We start from the raw sequence: 23,816 nt of genomic DNA, 5'->3' as shown, positions 1-23,816 counted from the left end.
CTCCGCGCGCCGCCGGTCACGTGGGGCCCCCCGCGGCGGGGCATTGTGGGAAAGCGGCGGGAGCGGCGGAGGAGGAGGGAGCGGCCCGGGCCCCGCACCGCGACCCGCACACCCGGGCCGGGCCTCACAGCCCCGGGAAACCGGCTCCCGCCGGCCTGCGGACCCTCCCCAGGGCCCGCTGCCTCTGCCCTGCACCCGCAGGCCGCGGGGGGGAAGCCGCCCTGCCCCGCCGCGGGAGGGGCGGCCTGCCCGGCTGCTGCAGGCCCGGGTGAGGAAACGGGGGGGGGGCGGTTTTCCTGGCGAAAGCTGGATGAGAGAGGAGATGAACATTCACCCTGAAGCCTGCAGGAAGCGGTAGAAGGGTAATTCTTGCCGGGGTGTAGCCCAGGGCAGGCCTGGCTGGACCTCCCCCCGTTTTATTTCACAAGGCGAGCAAGGGCGATCGGTGCAAGGAAAGGGACGCGCTTCCTTCCGATCTCGTTAGGTCATAGAACCCTACGGGGCTGGGAAGGGAGCTCGGAAGATCATCCAGTCCAGCCCCCCTGCCAGAGCAGGGTCGCCCAGGCCCCGCTGGATTTCCTCACCCCAGCCACAATCAAGGGCTGAAATGGGCGTGACTTCACTCAAAGCGAGTCCTGTGTGAGGATGGAGTTAAGAAACAACAGTTAGAAGAGGCAGGTAACAGGATAATTTTAAGCAATATCCTCCTAAAAACATCCACACCAAAGCACGTCACAGTTAAAATGAAATTAAGTCCCAGCCTGCATTGTTTCCTCTTCCTAGTGTATGTAAGTGCTACAAAACACCAGCACAAGCAGCTATTTTTAGGATGAGTTACCATAGCAAACATCAGTGAAAAGGCAGAAAGCCTATTTCTTATCTTTAAGACTTCATCCATACTTTTAAAGAGCATTAAAATTCACTGGTGAAGTTCTGAGGCAAGCTATTAAAATGCAGTTTCTTGAAGAGGGCTCCTCTTAAATCAACTTTTTCCAGCATCCCAATAAGAGCAGGTTGTTTTTCCACTTGCAAAAGATTACTTAACTCCAGCTTATCAGCTTTTACAGCTACAGAGCAAACAAAAGTCCCACCCATAGCTGTGGAAAGTCTACACTGTTAGAAAGCAAACAGAAAAGTAAGCCTCTGTTTAAAATAGATTTGAGTGTGGAAATCCACAGTTTGACTGTGACAAAGAAACTGATAACATAGTTAAGACCATTTTATCATAAGGAAGTGCATGAAGTTTTTCCAGACTTTTTTTTTCCAGGGAAGCAGACAGTTATAAAAGCAGTTGTAAGACATATCACAGAGACAGAAGTTGAAGTCTCATCCTCAGGGCACCAGAAATGAACTTGTGACAGCAAAACTCGACCCAGCAAAACGATGACACCCTGTCCTGTAGGAAGCCATTGCCCAGGTTGTGTATTCCCAGCAAGAGCAGACAGCTTTTGGCCAGGGTTGTGCTAAAGTCATCTCACAGCAACCTCTAGTGGCACAGGGAGTTTCCTGAGAGACCTGACCCATCTTCAGCAGGAAAGAAGGGGAGGACACAAGACAAACCTCAGCAGCACCAACGCCCTGCTCTGGGAAAACAAACACTTGCTGCCAGGGAATCACAGGAGGTTCCAGACCAGTCTTTGCTCTGTTCCTAATCACCCCACCAGTCTGAGCATGGCACCTTCTGCAGAGGAAGCCTTGAGTTCACTTGGACATAAAGCACAAGAACCCCACTGTTCTAAGCTGCCAAATTACCAAAGGCTTTGATCCAATGTAACTGTGGTTAAATAACCCAGATCATTAAGTGTGGAGCATCCAAGACTCTTAGTATTTTCCTCAAGACCACTTTAAAGGCAGCTCCTAACTAACAAGCCTGTCCAGGACAAGCAACAAATTCCCCATCATCTGAGGGCACTTCAGTAATACAAGTGATTACCACTTTAATTAATTAGTTGACCCTTCACCCACCAACTTTCCAGGTATGTTCCAGCACTGTCAGGGGCCTGGAACATCATCTCTGTAAAGGAAAGACCAACACCATTACACACAAGAGTTTATCCAACCAGTAGGATCAGAGGGAATCACTTGTCTTTAAAACACTGAAATCAATTCATGCTGGATTTTGTAAGCTCTATATTGTAGACAAAAATATATGTTGAGTTTAAAGAGGAAAATGCAACATTTCAGGAGCAAGGTTTCAGTACACTTAAAGGTGAGGACTTTGAGAAAGCTAGTTTGAAGTGCAGTGGTGATTCATCTGTTCAACGGAGAAAATACACCAGGTCTCTATTACAAAACACTTAAGTGCCACCTTTCATGTGCATTCTATCCAAAGTAGATTAATTTGGCTAATTTTTCAGCCTGACAGAAGTTGTGAGAACTCAGGTGGGCTACAGGCAGGTGATCTGAAAGCAAAAAAACATTCATCAGCCTTCACAGCATCCAGAGTAGCTTTGTTTGCTTAATCATCTACACCTGTAGAAATCAGGTCCAGAAATGCTCTTGCTTCTGCTCCATGCAGTGTGATACAAGTCCATGGATTATTTTTAGTTGCTTTATGGGCCATGTTATGGTGCTTTTTTGAAGCCTTTCAAAATGGGGTAGATGTTCTCAAATGCTTCATAGATCTCTGAACGCTCCTTTGCTCCTGAAAAGACATTTAGGAAGAAAACAGGTTAAGAATTAAACTGAGTGTGGAGAATAACTGAACAGAACTCAAACCTACTGAGATTATAAACCATGAAGAAACACAGGAGTTGAAAAGCAACTCACTATTAATCTAAGGCAGGATTTATATAATATTTCTGCTCCCTCACAAAGAACAGTTTCTAGCTTGCTTTGCTTGAAGACTAGTTTTGTTTAATCTGTGGAACCAAAACAGGAGCTTGCAACTCTTGGCAAGTAACTGAAAAGAACCATCGTGTTACCTGCTTAACAATAACAGCTCTGCCTGTGGATAAAGTGGAAAGAGAAACAAGCAAAAAAGGGCATTTATTCCAATACTGGAGGTTGATCCACAATTTGAGCACTCCCCCCTCCTCCAGTTCTGAGAAGCTTTTTTATTTTTAAACTTTGTTAGGGCACCTGTGATTTCAAAGTCAGCCTTTTACATCATCTTGCAAGCCAACCTTGAATCCCAAGTCTTGTGCACCAAACAGTATTTCAGTGGGCAGGAGTATTCCTTGCCAGTGACACTGCTCAACATGCCAGTGCAGCAAACATCAGCTACAACAAAACTGTTTAAATGAACCTGCAGCTGGATTAAGTAGCACTCAAGGTATGTAACCCTTTTATCTCAGAACACTCTTGGACATGACCAATTCATCTGCATTACTACAACTTCTGCTTTCAAAAGTAAAGCTACTTTCAAATTGCTTTCTTAATTAGGGGGAAAAAAACAAAAACAAAACACAACACCTTGCTGCTCAAATTGTTTTGTCATTGCAGTTGGGCCCAGTGTTCACAGACAAGGACTTAACCTTCTGGGCCTGCTGCACATTTCAGAGGGTGTTGCAATTAGTGTACCCAAAAATGCAAATAACAGTGGAAAGGAACTGGCCAGTGTGACTTTACTGCACCTAAGAAGGTGGGGAGACATGGGAGGGGGAAGCATTTACGCTCTGTACTGAGTGCCCCATTCTTCAGTTTGCTGAGCTCATGCCTGAGTCATGGGTGTGAGAAGCCCTGGCTAAGGCAGGTGCTTCTCTTCTGTCTTTCTCATACCTCCAAGCTGTACTGTGAATACACCTTTAGTATTTGGGTTCTCTAGGAACAAGTACTATTTACCTTTCAGTACATCTGAGTAAAAGTATTTTCATGAGCTTTACAAGACAATGTGTTAGGAATACTCAGGAATTCAACCTTTTTTGCCATTGGATCTGATGTACAGATTCCTGCTCAGCACACATACTAAGAGAGGCTTTTGCCTGCTGAGTGTTTTGCCAAACAGTCTGGAACAAGTTCTTAGATCTCCACCCTTTCCTCTAATAATCCCTACTAAATGCTGCCAGAGAAGTGTTCTAAGAAGTTTGCTTCCTGTCCAAGTAGTTTTAAATTGCTTATTGTGATGTTTGTGTTTAAGTGACCATGTCAGTGTCCTGTTGGGATCCTATACCATGACACGTGGCATTATACTTTGAATAAAGATCCTCAAATGTAACAACATGAAAATCCTGGACACTATATATATATATTTTAGTGCAACAGAACTGATATTGTTATCTGCAGAAAACACAGATAAGAAGCAGTGGCCATTAAAAAGATCACTGAGTGGCTTTACTAGGGCAAGATACTAGTTTAGCTCATGTTCAATTTAAATACTTTCTCAGAAGATAAGGTAACACTTGATTACAGGTATACAAAGGGAGACCACTTACCAGTCAGCACAACTTTTCCAGACACAAAGATAAGCAGCACTATCCTTGGTTTGACCATTCTATAAATAAGGCCAGGAAATAGTTCAGGCTCATAGCTGTTTCAAAGCAAGCAGGTAACATTAGTAAAATGCAAATACTGTTTCAGTGTTGTATGTGCAAGGTGCTCTTTAATTATACTAACAGAGTCATTAAACACACAGATTTTAGCTAGCTACCCAGAGAAAGGCAGGTCAGGTTTTAGAGAAGCCTGACAATCCCATCTGGAGCTGGGAAGAGTTCTTCATGTTTAAAGACTTCTGAATCTGATTTTCCACAACATTTGAACCATTATTGTGATCTTCAAACAGTACTGAAACCCATCTTAGCCTGCAAAGAGCATCTTGTGTAACTAAGATGACAGCCAAGTTAATATTTAATGTATATTTAGTCCCCAAATGACATGCAAAATATTAAATGCAATGCTAATAAAAGACAACTGAATTTTGGTTTTGTCAGTGATGGCAATAACTAGCTCTGAACAAGCCCTTCTTGAGGGCACAGTGTGCCCACCACTCAGCTACAGGTTTACTTCAACTTGATGGCCATCAGACACGCAGACAGAACTGAAGTGATAGCCCAGAAATGCACCATATTTTCAGTGCTGTGTTTTGCAGCTGGAGTTTGGCTTCATGCCTGAAGGTTAGAAACCTTGTCTTTGCAGGCAGGCAGCTGGTTGGATGGGAGTTAAAAGAGGCCCTCTTGGGATTAGAGGCTCACAATGGAGCAGGGCCATAGACCAGGTTCAAGTAGCTCAAGAGCAGCTCCAATTAAACCAGAAGTGTTTAATCAAGACTGGTTAGTCCCCTGTTGATGTGGTCTGCAGTGCAGGGAGACACCTACTAAGGTTTGATGTTGCACTTAGCAATAACAGGAGGCTAGTGCAATTCTGGTCAGCACTGCTCAGAGTAATGAACACTTCTGGGGGGCATTTCTCTGCTGATACACAGCAACTCTGGCAAGCCACAACATTCACAGTCCTTTTACAAAGGAGAATCTTTTCTTTAATCAACTAAGAACTCAGGAGCTTCTGGCAGTTCTTCAGCCCTTTCTCTTAACCAGATCAGAAGAGGCTGAGCCCTACTGTAGGATGCTCTCAGGTGCAAGGTTCCTAGAGCTGCTGTTTGCAGTGTCCCTGCAAGGAGGAAGCAGGGAACACCACACAGGAGGGCAATTCAGCAGAGTCCTTCACTGTTGAATTGTCAGTCGTGGTTTCAAGCACTGAAGGCTTTGCTGCTAGCTGCTGTTTGGCATCCTGGCAATCAAGCAGAGGCTTGTTTTGGCCTGTGCCCCACTCAGGACATAAACCTTACTATCTTTACTGCAACATACAGCATCTAAAGCCACTTCACACTTGCTCAACTAGTGAGCATGTCTTTTGCTCACCAAAAAACATGCTTGATGTTCACTGTGCAGCTAATACCAGACTTGAGTCCATTGGCAGCTACTAAAGAGACTGCTCCAGGTTGTGTGGGGCTGTAACTCTGACTTCCACATACCTGCTGAACTGCTGGTGAGTGAGAACCAAGCCTTCCAGCCGGATGGGGAACCTCACATCACAGCTCCCAACCATGTTCTGTATCTTAAAGTCCAGGAACTTGGCAGGGAACCCGAGCTTCTGCACCACACGGGCGTACTTCCTGGCTGCGAGCCGGGATTGCTCCTCACTGAAGGAAGAGCAGGAGGGGGCAAGCTGCTTTGCTTAGTACTGTCATCTGCTCTTAGGCTGGAAGTCAGCTTAGAGCCACCACCATGCTAATCTGTCCTCTGGGCAAAGATATGCTACTGCTCAAAACAAAGCCTCCATCCCCAAAGTCACTTCAGTGACCTAGAAGAAAAAAAGGCACTTTTGTCATTCGCTTCCCTGTGGTCTTTGGGAGGAGCACGTTGCCTCACCCAGGAGTTCCCCTCTTTAGAGGTTCCTCTCTCAGTTCCTGACACCATTTCTCAGAGCTGATCCAGGCAGCAGACTGCAGGCACCAGTACAGTTACCTAGCTAAGCTAGCTGGGGTGATGGCAGAGGTTGGAGAAGAGGTCTCCTAAGCTGTGAATTAATGCATTATCTTACTGACAGCTTAGGGACATAAAAATCAAGGCAGCTGCTGAGCTTGAAGAAAAGAGAGCTTCAAAGTACAGGAATAATCTTTGCTTCTCTTCCATTCCCATTTTCTCTAGAGGCATATGTGTTGACTGGTGAACAGAGGCACTGAAGGGAGACTTGACAGACACAAGTTATGTCCTAACTCACTAAAAAAAAAAATCACTGAGAAATGCAAATAACCCCTTAACAATTCCTGGGCATTTTAGCAGCTTTTCTGCTAATGTCTGCTCAGCTCAATCTATATTCAGGGAGAGAAGCAAGCAGTTCAGTGATGTCTAAATTGCTAACATGAAGAAAACCAGGCATTTTTCAATACCAGTGCTTCATTTTTTTCATTTTTAACCAAGCTTTTCTGACATTTTTTATCAGAATATAGGTACAGCTGCAAGACCCAGACCTTTAGAAGGAAGGAAAAGCAAAAGAATACCTTTTTGCTCCTGTGCAGACCATTTTTCCTGAGCTGAAGATGAGGGCTGTCGTTCGTGGTTCCCTGATCCTCATGATCACAGCAGCAAACCTCTACAAATCCAAAGGAAGACCTCACAGTCCAGCTGAGGGATTTAACTGGGACTGCATTTCTGTTTATTCTTGCAAGGATCATCACTTTGAAAGCTCCACATTTGCTTTCTATTAAGTGTTTATTTACCACTCTGAAGTTACTTTCCAACCTGCCCCTAGGACAAGGGGGCTTAAGATTAGTCACAGAGCCACTGCCTTGTCCCTTGCATTTTGTTGAGCAGTCTGGAGTCACCTACAGAAACACAATCTGTTCCCAGCAAGTTTCCTGCTAGAAGTGTCATGTCATACCAGTCTGACTCCAGTAGTTCTCTTTAATCTAGGCAGGAGTTTTAATCCTCAGTGAGGGCTGCTTATGCCCTTTCAGCTGGAGGTGGCTGGCCACAGGTAAGAAGAATTCTTAAACAGCTTGGTAACATCTCATCACTAGGACTTGATTAAAAGAAAAAACAAATCTCCTTGTGGTCTCCTCTCTAAATTTAACATGCCAAAATTGCAGATTCTTTATGTTCTCCTATGGGTCAAGACAGTGCTACTAGAAAAAGGACAAAGCTCATGGTGATTCCTAGATCTAGGTTAGATTCCAATAGCACTGAGAAAGGGAAGTGAGAGGTTAAAGCTTAAGAGTCTTTAAGGTTTACCTTTGGGTTATACTCTGCATTTCTGGCATGCAGAGCTATGTTCTTCAGATCTAGTTTACAGGCCAAGTTTACAGTTGACACTATATTCCTGAGGAATGAAAGAGGAATTTTTTTTATTGCCAAAGCAGGTCACTTCAGAGCCAACTCCCAACATTATTAGCTTGATGTGGAGTCACTCCAATTAATAATTGCCATAAACTAATTTCCTGCCTGCCTCTTTCCCACTCTAGCATTAAGCTACTTCTGGCAAAACGTAAGTAATTAAACACCAAAATTACAGTTTCTGAGATATAACAAGGTATTAAATTATTAGTCCCTGAATCCTAAGTTTGTGTGTCTTCCAATAACTACATCACTTTGTTCTTTTACAGCTTTGAACTGAAACATTACTGAGTGTTTACAGAGTTACTACAGCACTTTTAAGGTAGGTGAGGGTATGTTATTCTCTACAGGTCTAAACTACTCCATAGTTGCTCTAGCCCACACAGGACAGGATCTTTTAACAGGGCCAGAATTTCTCTCACTCCTTTCCATGTCCCTTTCCCTTGCTTAGTTCAGACTGGTTCTGCTCTCAGAAAAGCAGACATTTTTAAAGCCCTGGAGCCTGCTGTCATCCTTAACATTCTCCTGGCTGGAAGAAATCCTTTTCAAGTAATTTTTCTCTTTTCATCCTGCAGACTGAAGTAACCAGCAGTACGTACTATATATAAATAATTTCTACCAAACACTTCTCCCATGGAGATACTTCATCTCCTGTCTCCCAGAAGAGACTTTTTCCTCCTTAACAAGCCAGAGGCATTTCAGATACTCACCCAGCACGTTTATCAAGTCAAGTCTCCCTTGTTTTGCTAAGCTGGCTATTGTTCTGTGCCATTTTGGTATTGTGCTGATCAGCAGAGTTATCCAATTGCCTTCCAGTATTGTTAGGTCATTATTCTTCTTTGAGGTGATATGGAGCTAAATGTCCCCCCTGGTTTTTCTGGGTGGGCTTATTTGAGACTAAACCACTCTTGCTACATTCTCCAAGTGAGAAGTCAGAGCTGTACCTTGCAGTTTAAGCAAAATTATTACATATGCTACATATATTATACATACATAACTTACTGTAACTGAGGAACTATGCCAGAGCTTTCTGATGCAGGTGTCACAGGGGTCACAGGAGTCATTGGTGTCAAAGAAGGACAGACACCAGATGCTTCAGGAGATGGCTGAGTTACATCTGGATAGGACAAACTGCTTTCATCCATGACGATCCCACTGTCCTCATTTCTTGATGTTGAGCCAACAAGCTCTTTTTGCATTTCATGACCATCTTCAGATAGATTTTGCTCTTTACTGTCTTGGGTAATATCTGGAAGAAAGCTGAGGTCCACTGAGGAGAAGTCTGTAGCTGGCTCTTTGGGCTGATTAAATTGGGAACCAAACAGCACATCTTCAGTTGTTTGAATTGGCAGGTCTACATCATAAGGACTCATGGGAGTAAAGAGCTGAGGACCAGTTGAGAGGTCATCCTTGAATTAATAAAAAGCATCATTAGGGACCTTGTAAGGAAACATGTAATCAGGAGACTAAATCAAGGTTACTCTTCTACTCAATGAGGAAGTTGAAATCATTTTTCCCTATACATATTATAGAATAGTCTTAAGATTTTAAAGCATGTTGCTGGCTTGTCTACCAGGTTATAAAAATCCAGACAGCTTCTACAGCAGGGACAGACATTTTCCTACCACACTTCCAAAGGCAGTCCAGAGCACTCCTGTAGGACCCCAAGCTGAGCAGTGCTCTGTGCCTTCAGCAGGGACTGCAGGAGCAACGCTGGCGCTTTGCCCTTCACAGCCCTTTTGTGCCTCAGTTCTGCACAGAACCCACATGAGTTTTTTCCAGGGAAGACAGCTGGCTTTACCTCCCTCATATGCTTCTGTCTCCTCTCCCTCCTAGCAGGGGACAGTGTCCGTGCTGTGTTGGATTCGCGCAACAGAGGGCAGCAGCTCACAGGATCACGGGCAGTTCATTCTTGGAGCTGCTGGAGGTCACCAGACTAATTCAAGTGAGACACAGTCAGCAAAGCCAGCATCCTTTCCCACAGCAAGCATGCAACTTACCTGCAAGCAAGTTCTTGCATACTAATGCCCTTCTTTATCAGCTGTTTATTATTAAAAGCTATTTAAAAGGCACTGTAATATTGAGGAGGCAAGACTTAGGGAAAGGATTTATTCCCTTCTCCATTATGGCATAAGCCTCTAGTTAGTGGAAAGCTTCTTCCAAGAAGGTGGTTGCTGCCAACACCCACAGCAGGTGCCAGCGTGGACTAGATGATCCATACAAGAGGTTTTGTGTTCATTTAGGCATTTTTTGGGCTTGAGAGCCAAAAGGATTTAAGAAGTCCAAGCACAGATCAGAACAGGGAATGGTGCACAAGACAGAGGCCCTTAAGTTGGCAGCAACTGCCTGAGCTCCAGCAGGAGCAGGGTTTCCAGATCAATGCTTTTCAGCCCTGAGCTAGTGCTGCTCTGTGTTGTGTGCTAATCAGCTCACTTAGCAACACAGCCATGCACACAGGGAGAGCTCTGCTCCTGCTTTGCAGCATATTTGCTTGTAGACACTTGGAAAGCTCTCAGTGACAAATCCTCCCAGAGAACCCTTAATAGCTTGAATGCAGGTGTGATCAGGTCTAGCTCTGAAAGCTTTGAAGATGTAAGTTCAAAACTGTTTCTGAAACTAAATTCTAGATACAGAACCCCATGTGAGATGATTTGGGTCAGAATGCCACAGAATAAGACTAGGTGCTCCTTAGCTCCTCAGCTCTGGAGAACAGGATCCAAGAGCCCTATCTGAGAATTAAGTAGTCAAACACAAATGTATTAACAGTATCCCATAGCAACATACTATGGGATAGTTAAAAAACATGTTTTAAATAGATATTTTCAAGGTAGTGACACAGGAGGGAAGGCACAGTCTCTGCAAGGACTAAGGCTCAGCTATACAGGAACTAATTAGAAAAGTTGTCTAGGGACTGTGATGCAGAGAAGATGATACAAAAAAGGCCTCAGCCCTGCAAGCCTGCAGGACTGCTCTCACACACTGTGCTAAGGGGCATCAGAGAAGAAGAGAAATAGAATAGTAAAAAAAGATGCAAAGCAGACAGCTTAGAGAAAGGTGATGGAGGACTGAGTGGTGTCTGAGGCTGGAAGCACTAAGCAGCAGAAAAACAAATCAAGAAAAGCACCAGAAAGTACATCAAGTAGATGGGAAGATTTGCTTTCTGTGTCTTATTCAGCAGGTTTCCATCTAACTGGTCTGGGCAAAGCCCTTACAGGGTTAAGCAGTGGGGAAGATTGCCTCCTTGTCAGACAGCTTCTCAGAGGCTGTGAAAGGGGGCACAAGACCTTGTTTATGTTGGGCTGCCTGCCAAGGGTTATGGCTATAGACTCTAGGTTAATTAACTTCACTGAAGGCCCCATCAGCAGCATAGCTTTGGACATCTCCCAGCAGCTCCAGGAAGGAGATTTTACACATAGATCCTGTCTGAGATCACTACTTTTAGGGCAGCTTGAGGGCAAAAAGCCATTTTCATTTCCACTGCAGGAATCCCTGCAATCCAGGTACAGATGAATCAAATCCAGCTGCTTAAAAACCAGACTTGTTTTTTCTTTTTTTTTCTGCAGCAACATCTCACACATCTGCTATTAGCAAGTACCCCAGCAAGTCTGTAATACAAGCCCAGCAGCATTTGTAAAACCCTGGGTGTATTTCTCTGCATTATATACTGTATGGGGCCATATTCAGCAGGTTTTACTGATTGCCACTGGGAGGTCTCTGGATTTAAACAGCCTGTGCTAAACCCATTTTCTGAGTTGAGAAGTAGTTTAGAACAGGAAGCACCTCAAGGAGTTGTGTTCCTTGGGTGAAGATGATGCTCTGCACAACCCAGCCCTCTCCTAGCCCCTCGCTCTGTTCTCTCTGCAGCCAGCTGAGACCAGGAAGGCTATTCCAGATGAAAAAGAAAATAAACAACGACATTACAAACACTTAGCTTAGATTCATTTTGGTTGGAAAAGGCCTTTAAGGTCATCAAGTTCAACCCAGTACAGCCAAGGTCACCAATGAACGGCCCTCAGCAACACACCCACAGGGCTTGGAAATCCCTCCAGGGACAGGGACTCCACCGCTGCCCTGAGCAGCCTGTTCCAAGGCCTAACACCTCTTTTGGGCAAGACAATTTTTCCCCCCTAATAGCCGGTATAATTTACCAACCAGCACGAAGAGACGGGAGCCCCCTGGGGCAGCACCAACACCCTCCCGCACACGGGCCGGCCCTCCCAGCCAGCACTGCCAGCCCCAGCTGGAACGCAGCAAGGTTCTTGCAGCAGCTGACTACAACCTCCCGCGGCACAGAGCCTCCCCGAGCTCTCCTCCCTGCAGCCCGGGACGGAGAGCTCATGGCAGCCCGGCACACCGCGCTGCTCCTCAGCACCAGGGATGCGGGGGGCACAAGATGCCCCGCCGGGGCAGGCAGGTCGCACTTGAGGTGCGGGGGGGAATAAATCTTCCCACCGCGGCGTTGGTGGTATAGTGGTGAGCATAGCTGCCTTCCAAGCAGTTGACCCGGGTTCGATTCCCGGCCAACGCAACAATCCTGTTTTCTTTTTCCCCCCTCTCACCTGCCCGCCGCAGCTCTCCAAGTACCGCTCCAGAGGGGACGCACCGTCCATGGGCGCAGCCGCCCTGCCGGGGTCCCAGGGACCCTGCCGGGGGCGGCTTTAACTCGGCGGGGCAGGTGGGGCTCATCGGGAGCAGGGCCCTGCGCAGCTGCTTGTTGTTTAAAGCGAGCTCGGAGGTCCCTACCGGCTGTGATTTTTTTACTCCCAGCAAAACAGTCTTGTGAGTCTTTCACCAGGGGTTTCCTCCAGCAGGGGCTAGAGAAGTCAGGGAGCTCTGTTGTGCTTTACGTTGTCACCATCATCAAATGGTCTGGGGTGGAAGGGACCTTAAAGATCATCTAGTTCCAGCCCCCTGCATGGGCAGGGACACCTCCCACCAGCTCAGGCTGCTCCAAGCCCCATCCAACCTGCCCTTCAACACTGCCAAGGAGGGGGCATCAACAACCTCCCTGGGCAACCTGGGCCAGGGTCTCACCACCCTCAGAGCTCATTATCTTCTTAATGTCTAATCTGAATCTCCCACCTTCCAGTTCACAGAATAAATAAAACCTGCTCCTGGCCTCCTCCCCTCCACCAAATTGAAGATAAATGGGGAGTCAGAGCTACAGCTTGCACCTTGCAAAGGTAATGCTTCACTTCTAGCTCGTGCTCTGCAGCCAGCAAGTGGAATGTGCCCTTCATTCATCCCACCTGCCTCATCAAGTGCAATAAGGCACATCTTTGGCTTTGAGAGGAGCTCCTCTCCAAAATGAAAAACCTCAGACTCAAAGCATAGCAATGATTCAGAGACTCACAGAATTGTCAGAGTTGGAAGGGACCTCTAGACATCATCTAGTCCAACAAACCTGCTAAAGCAGGATCCCCCAGAGCACATTACCCAGGACTGCATCCAGGTGGGTCTTGAAATATCCCCCAGAGAAGGGGACTCCACAACCTCCCTGGGCAGCCTGTCCCAGGGCTCTGTCACCTTCACAGTAAAGAAGTTTTCACTCATATTCCAATGGCACTTCCCATGTTCCAGTTTGTGCCCGTTGCCCCTTGTCCTGTCACTGGGAGCTACTGAAGAGTCTGGCTCCATCGTCCCTGCACCCACCCTGAGATACTTGCAGGCATTAATAAGGTCTCCCCTCAGCCTTCTCATCTCCAGACTAAAGAGTCCCAGCTCTCTCAGCCTTTCCCCATAAGGGAGGTGCTCCAATCCCCCAGTCATCTTCATTGCCCTCCACTGGACTCTCTCCAGCAGTTCCATGAGAAATGGTCCCCATGAAGTGGCCTGTTCTCAGCTGGGCCAGTGTTGCTGACACTGCTCAGGGGCAGGAAGCCATCACTCCTGACAATCACCCCTGTCCTCCCCTGGCAGACATTTTCCCCACCAGAGTCTCTGTTTCTGTCCCCTCGAGGGATGATTTAAAGCTATTCCATTTTTGGAACAGCTTTTGGGAAGACTCCTAAGCGGGGACTCCAGGTGTGAGGCAGCCTGTTCCCAGGAGGGAGTTTGTGCTGTGCCTCACTGGTGGTTGCTGTGGGGTCTGGTGCTGCTGGACTCCACACCAGTGGCTGCTGCCTGATGGGTTCCTTCTCTCTCATCCTGGCCCTGCATGGTGAGGGATAGATGGGTTTCTGTAAAGGTGCAGCTGGGGACATGTCCCTGTCTAGGCTGGGGGATGTGCTGTGATCAATTCACCTGTTCTGTTCAGCTTTCTGCTGTGAAACTTGCTGGCGAGCAGCTGGCTGAGCTGAAAAAACCCTTTGGAAGTAGGCGCCAAAGCCCAGGCACAGAGCAAGTCTTTGAGAGGTGCTGCCAGGCTCTTCTTGCTGCCTCAGAGGTGTGAAGGACTAGATTTGTATCCTTTATCCGTGGGGCAGAGCGTACGTGGCTGATGAGCATCCTTCCCTCCTCAGCACAGCCTGCTGAGCTGGTCTGGTGGTGTTCCTGAGCCTCACCTTGCTCTGACGCTTTACAGGTGCCAAATCCTCCTGGCCCCAGAAAAATCCAGCCTCAAGCAGTTTGATTTACACACACAGTCCCTCTCCGAGCACCCGGGAGGCACGTCAAGCAGCAAAGCAAGGAGAGGACTCTCTGGGAGGTTGTGTCTTGAATTACGGAGGCTGGTGGAGCTAGGTCAGACCAGTTCAAGATGGTTAGGACCAAAATGTTCAGGGCTGGTGGGTGACTGGGGTGGTTGCAGAAATTTTGGCTGCCTGTGCCAGCACTGCAGGACAGGGTGGCACAGGACACTGTTCCCACCAGCTGCTGCAAGCCCAGCCATAGTATTTTCAATTTATTTGTCCAATTAATCCTTCGTTGCACTGCAAAACCCACCAGAGATGAGATGTGTTCATCCTGCAGCTCCTGGGGACTCGTTCTTCTGAAATCTCTCCTGAGAAGGAGAGGTCGAGCCATGGTGTTTAAGTGAGAGAAGCTACGTCAGAGATGAACATTAAATACAAATATCTTAATGTTGGTGTTGCTTCTTGCCTTGGGTAGGAGTGTCCTGCAAATGTCATGGGCACCAGCAGGAAGTGGTGTGGTTTGGGAAAGTAATGGAATTTGGTGCCTGCTCCATTAAATGGGTGTAAGATTGTTTACCCATCTTGAGGTGGAGAAGAAGGGAAGAGGTTTAGAAATCTGCAAGATGACCAGAGGAACCAAGAGGCACACTGTGTGGGTGAGTCAAGCTCTCAGAGTTGCTTTGATGTAGGGCAAGGGTCTTCTGGGTGCTGCCCAAGGGAGGGAGGCATGGCTGTGCCTCGGGAGGGCTCCGTGCTCACAGCCTCCTCCTGCAGCCTGGACATCCACTCGTGGTGGAGTGGGGTGCCCAGTGATGGGGATCTCCAGTGAGTGGAGGCACAGGTAGTGAGAGGTCCAGAGAGTGTTGATCCAGTGAGCAGGAGGCACAGAGTCTCTGGGCTTCTCCTTCCCTTAGTCTCCCAGGCTCTGGACCTCCCCTTCTTAGTCATCAGAGGCACCATCCTCTCTGCTGCGAGACAGTGTTCTTCCTTCCTTCTTCATCAGAAGACTGACCCCTGTCACCAGTTGGACAGATGTTAATTTTAAACATCTCACTTGGAACTCATGACACTTATCTGCTCTGTTTCTGATCATCCAGATCAAACAACATTCGAAAAGGAAACTATTTCCCGTCCCAGCTTAAAAAATATTATTCCTTTCGCAAGCTGCCTTTCCCCCCACCCTTTTTTGTTTCCCCTTTTCTTTTTCCTGTTCTCTGGGAAGGAGCAGCTGCCCAGAGCCAGGCCAAAGTGACTCATGGACAGGACTGCTCAGAGCAGGGAAGGAGCTGTGCTCTCTCCTGGGTGCTGGAAGCAGCCGTTGCGCACACCCCGGAGCGGCGGAGCCAGTTACAGGGTGATGAATCATCTGAAGCACGTAGTTCCAGTAATGATGAATTGTCATGAGCCTTAATGAGCAAATTGGTTAATTTTACTTGGAAAGTTGATGATGAGTACAACAATAAGTGCTTTGTGCATTCTTTGTAAGAGTCATTCAATATCGTTCTTCCTTGGATAACTAATTGGGAGACTATTCTGTGGAGCTTCCACCAGCATTCCTGCATCAAGTCTCTTAAACATTTCTGTAGCAGATATTCCTGCATTACCTGGATCCTGCAATCTGATTATGGGATGGGACTAATCACAGGAGCCTTCCAAAAACTTGGAAGGGACAAGGAGCAGTTCAGTGAGGAAACTCTACCTGTTTTTTTCCTTAGTGCTCTCAACAGCCACCTTCTATTCGAGCACCCTCTAAATTCCTTGCTGCTTGCTTTGAAGTTGGTTAATCTGGTTTAGTTTTATCTTATCTTTTTCAGGAGCCAGTTTGAGAATTAAAAGCTCGTGACTGACAGTGTTCTGCTTTCTGCTCTCCTGAGCTTTATGCTAAACTTCTATAGCTGCAATTGTAGCTCGTCTCAGGCGTAGCTTTCATCTCCTGGTGCCCTCAGTGCCTGCAGCTTTGAAGCCCTGCTGTTGGAGGAGGTAGAAGAGCAACTGAGAGGAGGATCATGCTCCAAGGAAAGAGGAATATATTGTGCACAAGATGTCTCAGTGCAGCACCTTCCAATCACCCCAGGACTCCATGCTTCTCTATCAACAGGAGAATCCAAATCTTGTTGTGAAGGTGATTCCTTCTACTTGGTTTACCTCAGTTTTGGTCCCTGTGCCTTGATTTCCTTCATGCCAGAGGTGTAAGCAGAGTGAGGTGCAAAGGACCTCTGTGGAGTTGGCAAAGCTCTTGAGAAGCAGCTGCAGCCCTAAAGGCAACACAGAGGTAGATGCTGGAGTGCCTTTGGTCTGAGAACTGTGACCATTGCTCTTTCACACTTACTTGTCCCATAACACTCCATTCTGGACCTGCTCAACACTTGTCAGTGTCAGCAGATACTGGATTTATTGCCAGGGAAGGAAAGAAATCACCGTGACTCTTCACTGAGCAATTGTGAGTAATTTGACTTTTAATTGAGAGTTATTATGCTTTTCATCATTAGGTTACTCTGGTATAAATACAAACAGAACCAGATCAATTAGATTTGGTATTTGGTTCTGACTGGCCCTTGTGTAAATCAGGAGTAACTTTCTTCCAGAAGTGAGGTTCCAATGATTTGAATTTGGGTCAGAATCTAGTTTAGTTTTGCTGGTTTACTGGGTGATGGGAAGCAGGGCTGATACCTCCCATGTACCCCCTAGTGCCACGTGTCCTTCCCTGCATTGGACAATGCTGCCCAGGTCACACAGTAGCAAAGCTGCTGTTTCTTTATCTCACTTAAACTGGGGCTCCCCTATTCCCTGAAAAGGACAGTACTGGGGGATCTGGTACCCTTTGCAGACATTAGTGGGCTCTCAGCATTTGTCCACTAATCCATGCATTTTCCATGCTGGCGTGAGGTCCGTGCTCAGTGTGTGCATTGACTTCTGGACCAGGAAAGAAAGTCACTTCTGTCAGAGGGAAAGGGGTAAACTGGCTAGAAAAGAGCAATTTTTTTCTGGCTGCTACAGTGCTATTATGTGCAAGGAAGACACTAACTGCCCCCGTGTTAGAGAATTGCTGAGAACCAGACCCAGAGAGGATTGCCAAATCCTCCACTGAATGGCAGAGGAAGTACTGTAAGTAAAAGCCATCTGTCTCGACTGAAAGGCTGAATGGTGACTTTAAAACTATACACTGAACTTCACTGGATTTTCCTATCTGTGCAAAGCAACAAAGTGATGAAACGAAGGCATTCTGTGTGTTGTTTGCATAGAAATCCCTTTGTCCTGGCCCAGCCAAGCTCTTAAGCCTTTTACTCCTGTGTGGGGAAGAGCACATCCGCCAATTTTTATTTTTCATTCTGTGCTGCATTTCAAATAGGGCCAGAAAAGGGGAGGACAGTAGGGGCTTTAAACACTGGCTGCTACCTTCATTGCAACCTAGCAATTAATGAGCAGAGACTGTCTTGAATGGCTCCTCTCTGAATGTCACACACAAATACATCTGACACCCAGGTTGAGAGGAATTCTTCCGTGCTTTTTGTTAAGTCATCTTTCTCATTTTTGTGCCAAATGGCCTGTCTAAATTGAATTGCATTCAAATGAGGTGAGTGTGTGATGGATCATCTGACTGCTGCTGTTTCCCTCCAAGTTTTGTGACAAATCACTCCAGTGCAAACACTGTGTCTCATACCTTGAACTTACTGCTGCAATTAAATACCGATCCTTTAAGCCTTATCTGGGAAAAACAATAGAGTGATAACACTCATGTGTGTTTGCCCAGAAAAGCAGAGGAGTGTGCATATAGCAGGTGCTAACACACCTCTATTAATTTAGCTTGAAGGGCTCCCAGTAAGACTGAAGACATGAGCATGTCTAGGACCTTCAGTGCAAACTCTCCAGGAATTAGAGCATACACTGCGATGCCTTGGCTGCTGTGTCAGCTGAGTTACACCAGCACTTGAGTTTTTACTGGCTTATTGTATAGGGGAGGACAGCTGAGTATTGTGCAAATACCATGAGCCAAGGAAAGGCACTGACCAGTCACTGAAATCCCCATAAACCTTAGTTTTGTCTGAGTGATTAGCAAGATATAATGACTGACACCGGAATGAGTCCACAGGGTGCACAGCTCGGCGATCAGTCAGTTCTCATTACCTCTTCTGCCAATTAAGGGCAAGCAAATCAGTGCTCCAGAGTCAACGAGGACCTCAGGAGAAAATAGACCTCCCCCAAATGCTGCTAAAGCTCTGATCCCCCCCCAGCCTTGACCTTTTCCTACTTTTAACAGCCCTAATTAACTGCTAACAGAGTGATGGTTCTGTCACTCCAGCCCTTCGCCCCTGGGCTGCCAGTGATGCTGTGAGCTTCACCCTGATGGAGGAGTCTGTGCCCAGCTCTGCTCTTCTGTGCTCCTGCATTCATCTCATTTCCCAGCCATACAGGAATCCAGCCTGATATCCCATTTGGCACAGCCTCTTCCTCACTCCTCCTTGCTGTCTTTGCAGTTTTTGGTGTTAATAATCATAGAATCATGGAATCATAGAATCATCCTGGTTGGAAGGGACCTTGAAGTTCATCAAGTCCAACCATAACCTAAATCGCCCTACCATAACCTGATTTACCCATTCAGTGCTTAATTACTAAATTTAATTTAATTAATAAGTTAAAAAATAATAATTAAAAAGTGTACCCTTGGATAGTTACAGCATTAAAATATGGACACCATGCTTTCTTATACCTGCTATGGTCACCATAGAGAAGTGGAATATAGTTAATTTTCTCCATTCAATCCAAGATATTATGATGGAATATTTTGGCTTGGTTTTGGTGCCTGCAGGCTGTGGAAGATGTGGACTCATCACAGTGTCCTTCCTTATGAAGGTGTCATTTTTTTCCTCTTTTTCTTTCCTTCAGTTCACTTCTCTGCGAGTTCCAGCAATAACAAAATGCTGTGATTGCTTTGGCCACCCTTCAATGGGCATTGACCCAACTCATGAATACAGGAGTAGCTCTCCTGAGCTCTGTTTCCACTCTGACCATTGGACAGGGCTCAGGTAGAGTTATTAGGGTAACACTCAGGAAGGCTTTGAGGAAAATGAGGAACCCAGATGGGCATGTGTTCAGGACGGTCCTAACTTGCCTGTTTTCTAAAACCCAAATGGTGTTGCCCAGATTCATTAGAGTTTGCCTCTTAACATTAAAAATACTCACATCTATCCCCAGGTATTTTTACAGTCTCCTTTACTCCCAAAGTGACATGAGCAGAGCTGCTATCCAAAATAAATGGAGTGTGTGAAGACAGACAGTTTGAAGGTGTTGAGGAATGCAGCTGCTTCAGAGGTCTTACATCTCACTTGACTCTCACCTCATTTATTAATGGGTATGTTTTTCCCTCTAGGACAATAACTCTTTTCTCTGTGATGTTTTATAAAGGACCTTTGAAACCTCCTTTTGTCCCTTTGGGTAAAATCAGTTGAATTGGCTTATGTTCTAGGGTCTTTCTATATTCCCTAGAGGATCTGACCTGATTCTTAACCTTTTCTGTCCTCCAGGCCTTACGAATGGTATGATAGAAGCACTTCAGTGTCTTATGAGTCTAGACACAACATGGGCACGTGGTAAGTTCTCTAGGGAGAGGCTTGTTACTATCTCATATATCAGACATATTAGGCAAAGAGAAGAATATTTGCTCATTTTAAGTCTGAGGAGCTTAACCAGCAACTCGCAGCTGACACTGCTGGGAATTGTTTCTGGATCTCCTGGGATGCTGGTGATCCTTACACCATTTGCAGAGTGTTTCTTCAGACCCAAGGATTTGCAAGCATTTCCAAGGCTGCAGCCACCCTTGGAAGGCAGGTGTGTGTCACCACCAGTGGTGACAAACTAGGGGCTGGAGAACAACGATCCCCTCTGGTGCGACACTCATTACACCAGGCAGGTGGCCACATCCCTTGTGTAGTCACAGACAAAATATTAACTTTCTCTGCGGTGGCATAAACAGCTGGGATGGTTCCTGTGCTCTTTGATTTATCCAGACAAGCTACCAGAGTGTTTGCTGCACATTTCCTTGGAAGTTTGTCACAGCCTGACACACGCCGTTCCCGAGGTGCCTTGCAGGGCTCAATCAATGTCCTTCCCTGGCTGTGGGAGGAAAACATGCTGAGCCAGCCTCGCAGGCTGCTTGGGTGCTGGGATACCTTCTCCTCCTGCTGAAAGAGCCCTTGGAGCAGAAGGTCTGGCTGACTTCCCATTGCTTTTTCCTCCCACATCTCTCACTGCACATTGTTCCTCTTCCTCTTCACCACCCATCCTGCTGCGTGTCAGGTGAGTTCCAGGTCTGTGCTGAGGAGGCACATTGCGTTGCTGTTGCAAATGTTTTGTTTGTTTGTTTTTTCCAAAGGAGTAATCACTTCGTTCCATAGGTACTGGTGAGGAAGAGTATTAATTTAAAACCTGCTAGAAATCAGTGTGGAACAACATAAATAACAGCTGAGTGCTGTGAGGGATGAATGGGAGAAAAGGTTTGAATTGTCACTGTGGTACCACACTGGGAGTTGTACAGGAGACAAGGTAAATTGTGTCATTTCTTCAATGGCTTTGCTTAACGATACCCACCTCTTAAAAAATCATCTTATGCTAGGATGCTACCAAAACAGAGGCAGACTATTTTGAAACTTGCTTTGAAACAGTACCCTGAAGTGAATTCAAAGCATGGTTATTAACATGCTGCTTGGAAAGCTGCTTTTCTGCGCAGCTTCCCTGTGATCCCTTTAGCTAGATCTGATGCTGAAGGCTTAAAATCTCCAGATTAGAAATTAAATTCCACCTCTGTGGCCCAGACCTGATAACCCACTGCAGTTACAGCAAATACATTTGCCTTTACAGTGAGCTCTTCCAGCCAAAGCTGTTGCTTTTGGAAGAGAAGATCATTAAAGCGACACGATACAGGCATAGGAATTATTGAGACTGATGGCAGGCCCTGATCTTGCAAAGACTGAGGTGCTTGTTTTATTCTGCTTGCATGTGTTAGCAGATAGGACAGTTGGAGGGGCTCTACCTTGGGCTGACAGGGCCATGACCGTGGGAGGGAAAGAAAGGGGTTTCCCACTGGGATTTCCATTTTTCATCGCAGATGTGGAAGTTGAGAGCACTGAGTCCCAGGCCTGTGCGAGGAGGTGAGGACTAGACACTCTTGTCTAGACGCTGCTTTTGCCAAGAAAGGTTGGACCGGATGATCTTTGAGGTCCCTTCCAATCTGGTATTTAATGTTCTATGATTCAGTGACGGAAGAGCCTGCAGGGAAACTGTCAGAAGTCATGACTGGATGGGGCTCTGAGCAACCTGGTCTGGTGGGAGGTGTCCCTGCCCATGCAAGGGGTTGGATCTAGATGATCTTCCAACCCAAACCACTTGATGATTCTATGATGTGATTCTATGATTTAAGCCTGAAAACGTTAATCACTGAGAAGGACACTTAGTTTTCTTGATGTCTTTTATTGTGCTGCTCATTGTTGGTCTTCTTTTGAATGTGATAGAGTTGAACAGGAAAGTTTTAAACCCCATTTGGGGCTTTTCAGTGCTCTGTTATGAGGGTGAAATCCAGAAATAGAAGTGGAATGTAATTTATAGATACACGTTTTTATTTTGCAGCGAGCTCTGATGCAGCTTCTAACAATTCACGTTTTATTAGCTGGATTTTCAGCAGCAGAAAATATGATGGTGATCATCTCAGCTTAATTAAAAATGTATATGAGTTGTGATAGCCTGCGGGTTATGTGGAGACTTTTATTAGCCTGACCAATTTTTATAATGATCACATACAATCTCAGGGTTTAGACCGTTGGTTTTTATAATGAGCATTTTTCCTTCTTGCAAGAGTTTCCAGTGTAATTTCTGCTGACAGATGCTGCTTGGGACAGATGTATTTTTGTTCCCATACAGTTGGATTGAATCAAACGTCTTTTTCCATTTAGCTCAAGTTTTTGCAGTGAAGTTATCCCAGCCTATAACTCTGAGAAGAAAATTGTAGTTGTTTTTGTGACCTTCTTTAGCAGAAGTTGAAATCTTCCTGGCACGTGTGTGTGATCTATTCATTTCCACTTCCTACCAGTTGTAGGAATTCGTGCTTGTAAATAGTATAAAAAAATAATGCCAATAAATAAGATGGAGAGAAAATCCAGCATTTGGTCTTTTTTTTTTTTTTTTTTTTTTTTATTTTTCCTGTTTGGAAAGACAGGCTGAATCAGTGAGGAGTTGAAACTTGCAGGGTGTTTGTTTCTGGCATTGATAAGGATCTCTCCTTAGAAAAGTTCTTATCTAAAATGCTAAATTAACAATCATCAGCTTCCACGACTTCCAGCCCTGCTACATGTGTAGCTCACCTTTCTCTTGGGCTTCCTCTGAATCCACAGATCTGAAGGCTTTTTCCCTGTGATCTGAGCAAGCAAAATTCATGACAAATGGCTTGGGGCTCCTGAGGCATTTTAGAACCTTTTCTTTTTCCCCATGAGTGGCTGCCTAATGTGACTGGGATTTCAGTGCCTGCATTAGTTCCTCCCTGCAGTCAGGGACATTCAGCACCATTAGCCTGGCTGGCTGAGCTCTGCAGGGAGTTTTTTTACCTCAGGTTTCTCAGTCCCCATCATCGAGGTGGTTTATTGCCTTACATCTTGGGCACTGGCACACAGCTTATGATTTACAAGCATTTGCAGATCCTTAAGTCATGCCTTATGCTGTGATGTTGTGGCAAATGGATGAAACACTTGAAGGATCAGAAATGTCAGTGGTACATTTTTTGGCTGCCCTTCAGAGCAAGCAGTGACCAGACAACGGGACAATTGCATCCGAGTGCTGGAAAGCAGACGAAAAGAAAAACCTGTCACTGTAGCAGCTGGATCGGAACACTCTGCTCCTCCATTCCAGCTCAGCTCCCAGGAGGAGGAGCAGCCCTGTCCCTCCGGCACCCTTTCCTGGCTCTTGACTCCAGGTTTTTCTCTCCCTGTGGGCAGGACCCTCCCTCCAATATTGGTGGGGTGGCAAATCTGTTCCCACTCCTGGGAAATAGTTCTGGAAAACTCTGCAGTGGACCAAAGCATTTAAACATTGGCAAAATCTGCTAGTGCCAAGCCCCACAACAACCACTGCAGCTCCCAAAGTGATCATTGTAAGCAAGATTTGGCTTTAAGTTGGCACCTCGCAAGCGCAGGGTGCAGATGCTGCCTTTGGCTGGCTCACGTGCTGCTCAGCAGCATTCCTGCAGGAGATGGGTGACCAGCTGGGATGTGCTGAGCCAGGGAAGCTCTGGGATGAAGCAGCAAAACCCTGCCTGGCCAGATGATGGCCAGTGCATGCGAGGGCTCAGCTTCCACCAGCATCTGCCTTGCACTGCTGCCTTGGGTTGGCCCAGATAGTTTGGAAACGTGGCAGGAGCTTGAACCTGAACGCCACACCCGAAGAGGGTGATGATGAGCCCTTCGTGTAGCTCCATGCAAATCCTTTTTTGGGA

General features: G+C 46.2%; 1 protein-coding gene and 1 non-coding gene across 2 annotated transcripts; one reads left to right on the top strand and one right to left on the bottom strand.

Moving 5' to 3' along the window:
* Nucleotides 1-2,564: 2,564 nt before the first annotated feature.
* Nucleotides 2,565-12,379, bottom strand: TBPL2 (TATA-box binding protein like 2). The gene is made up of 7 exons (XM_051622042.1): nt 12,329-12,379; nt 8,772-9,178; nt 7,668-7,755; nt 6,938-7,029; nt 5,909-6,076; nt 4,374-4,468; nt 2,565-2,644 (listed from the first exon to the last, which is right to left on the bottom strand). Exons 1-7 carry the CDS (start codon nt 12,377-12,379, stop codon nt 2,565-2,567), a joined length of 981 nt encoding a protein of 326 aa, XP_051478002.1.
* Nucleotides 12,226-12,297, top strand: TRNAG-UCC (transfer RNA glycine (anticodon UCC)). Its single transcript has one exon. It is a non-coding gene; the product is annotated as a tRNA-Gly (tRNA).
* Nucleotides 12,380-23,816: the final 11,437 nt, after the last annotated feature.

The sequence above is a fragment of the Apus apus genome, chromosome 5 (assembly GCF_020740795.1).
Source record: "Apus apus isolate bApuApu2 chromosome 5, bApuApu2.pri.cur, whole genome shotgun sequence".
NCBI classification, from domain to species: domain Eukaryota; kingdom Metazoa; phylum Chordata; class Aves; order Apodiformes; family Apodidae; genus Apus; species Apus apus.
Note: the sequence above shows the minus strand (reverse complement) of the source record. Positions and strands in the feature narration are given on the sequence as shown.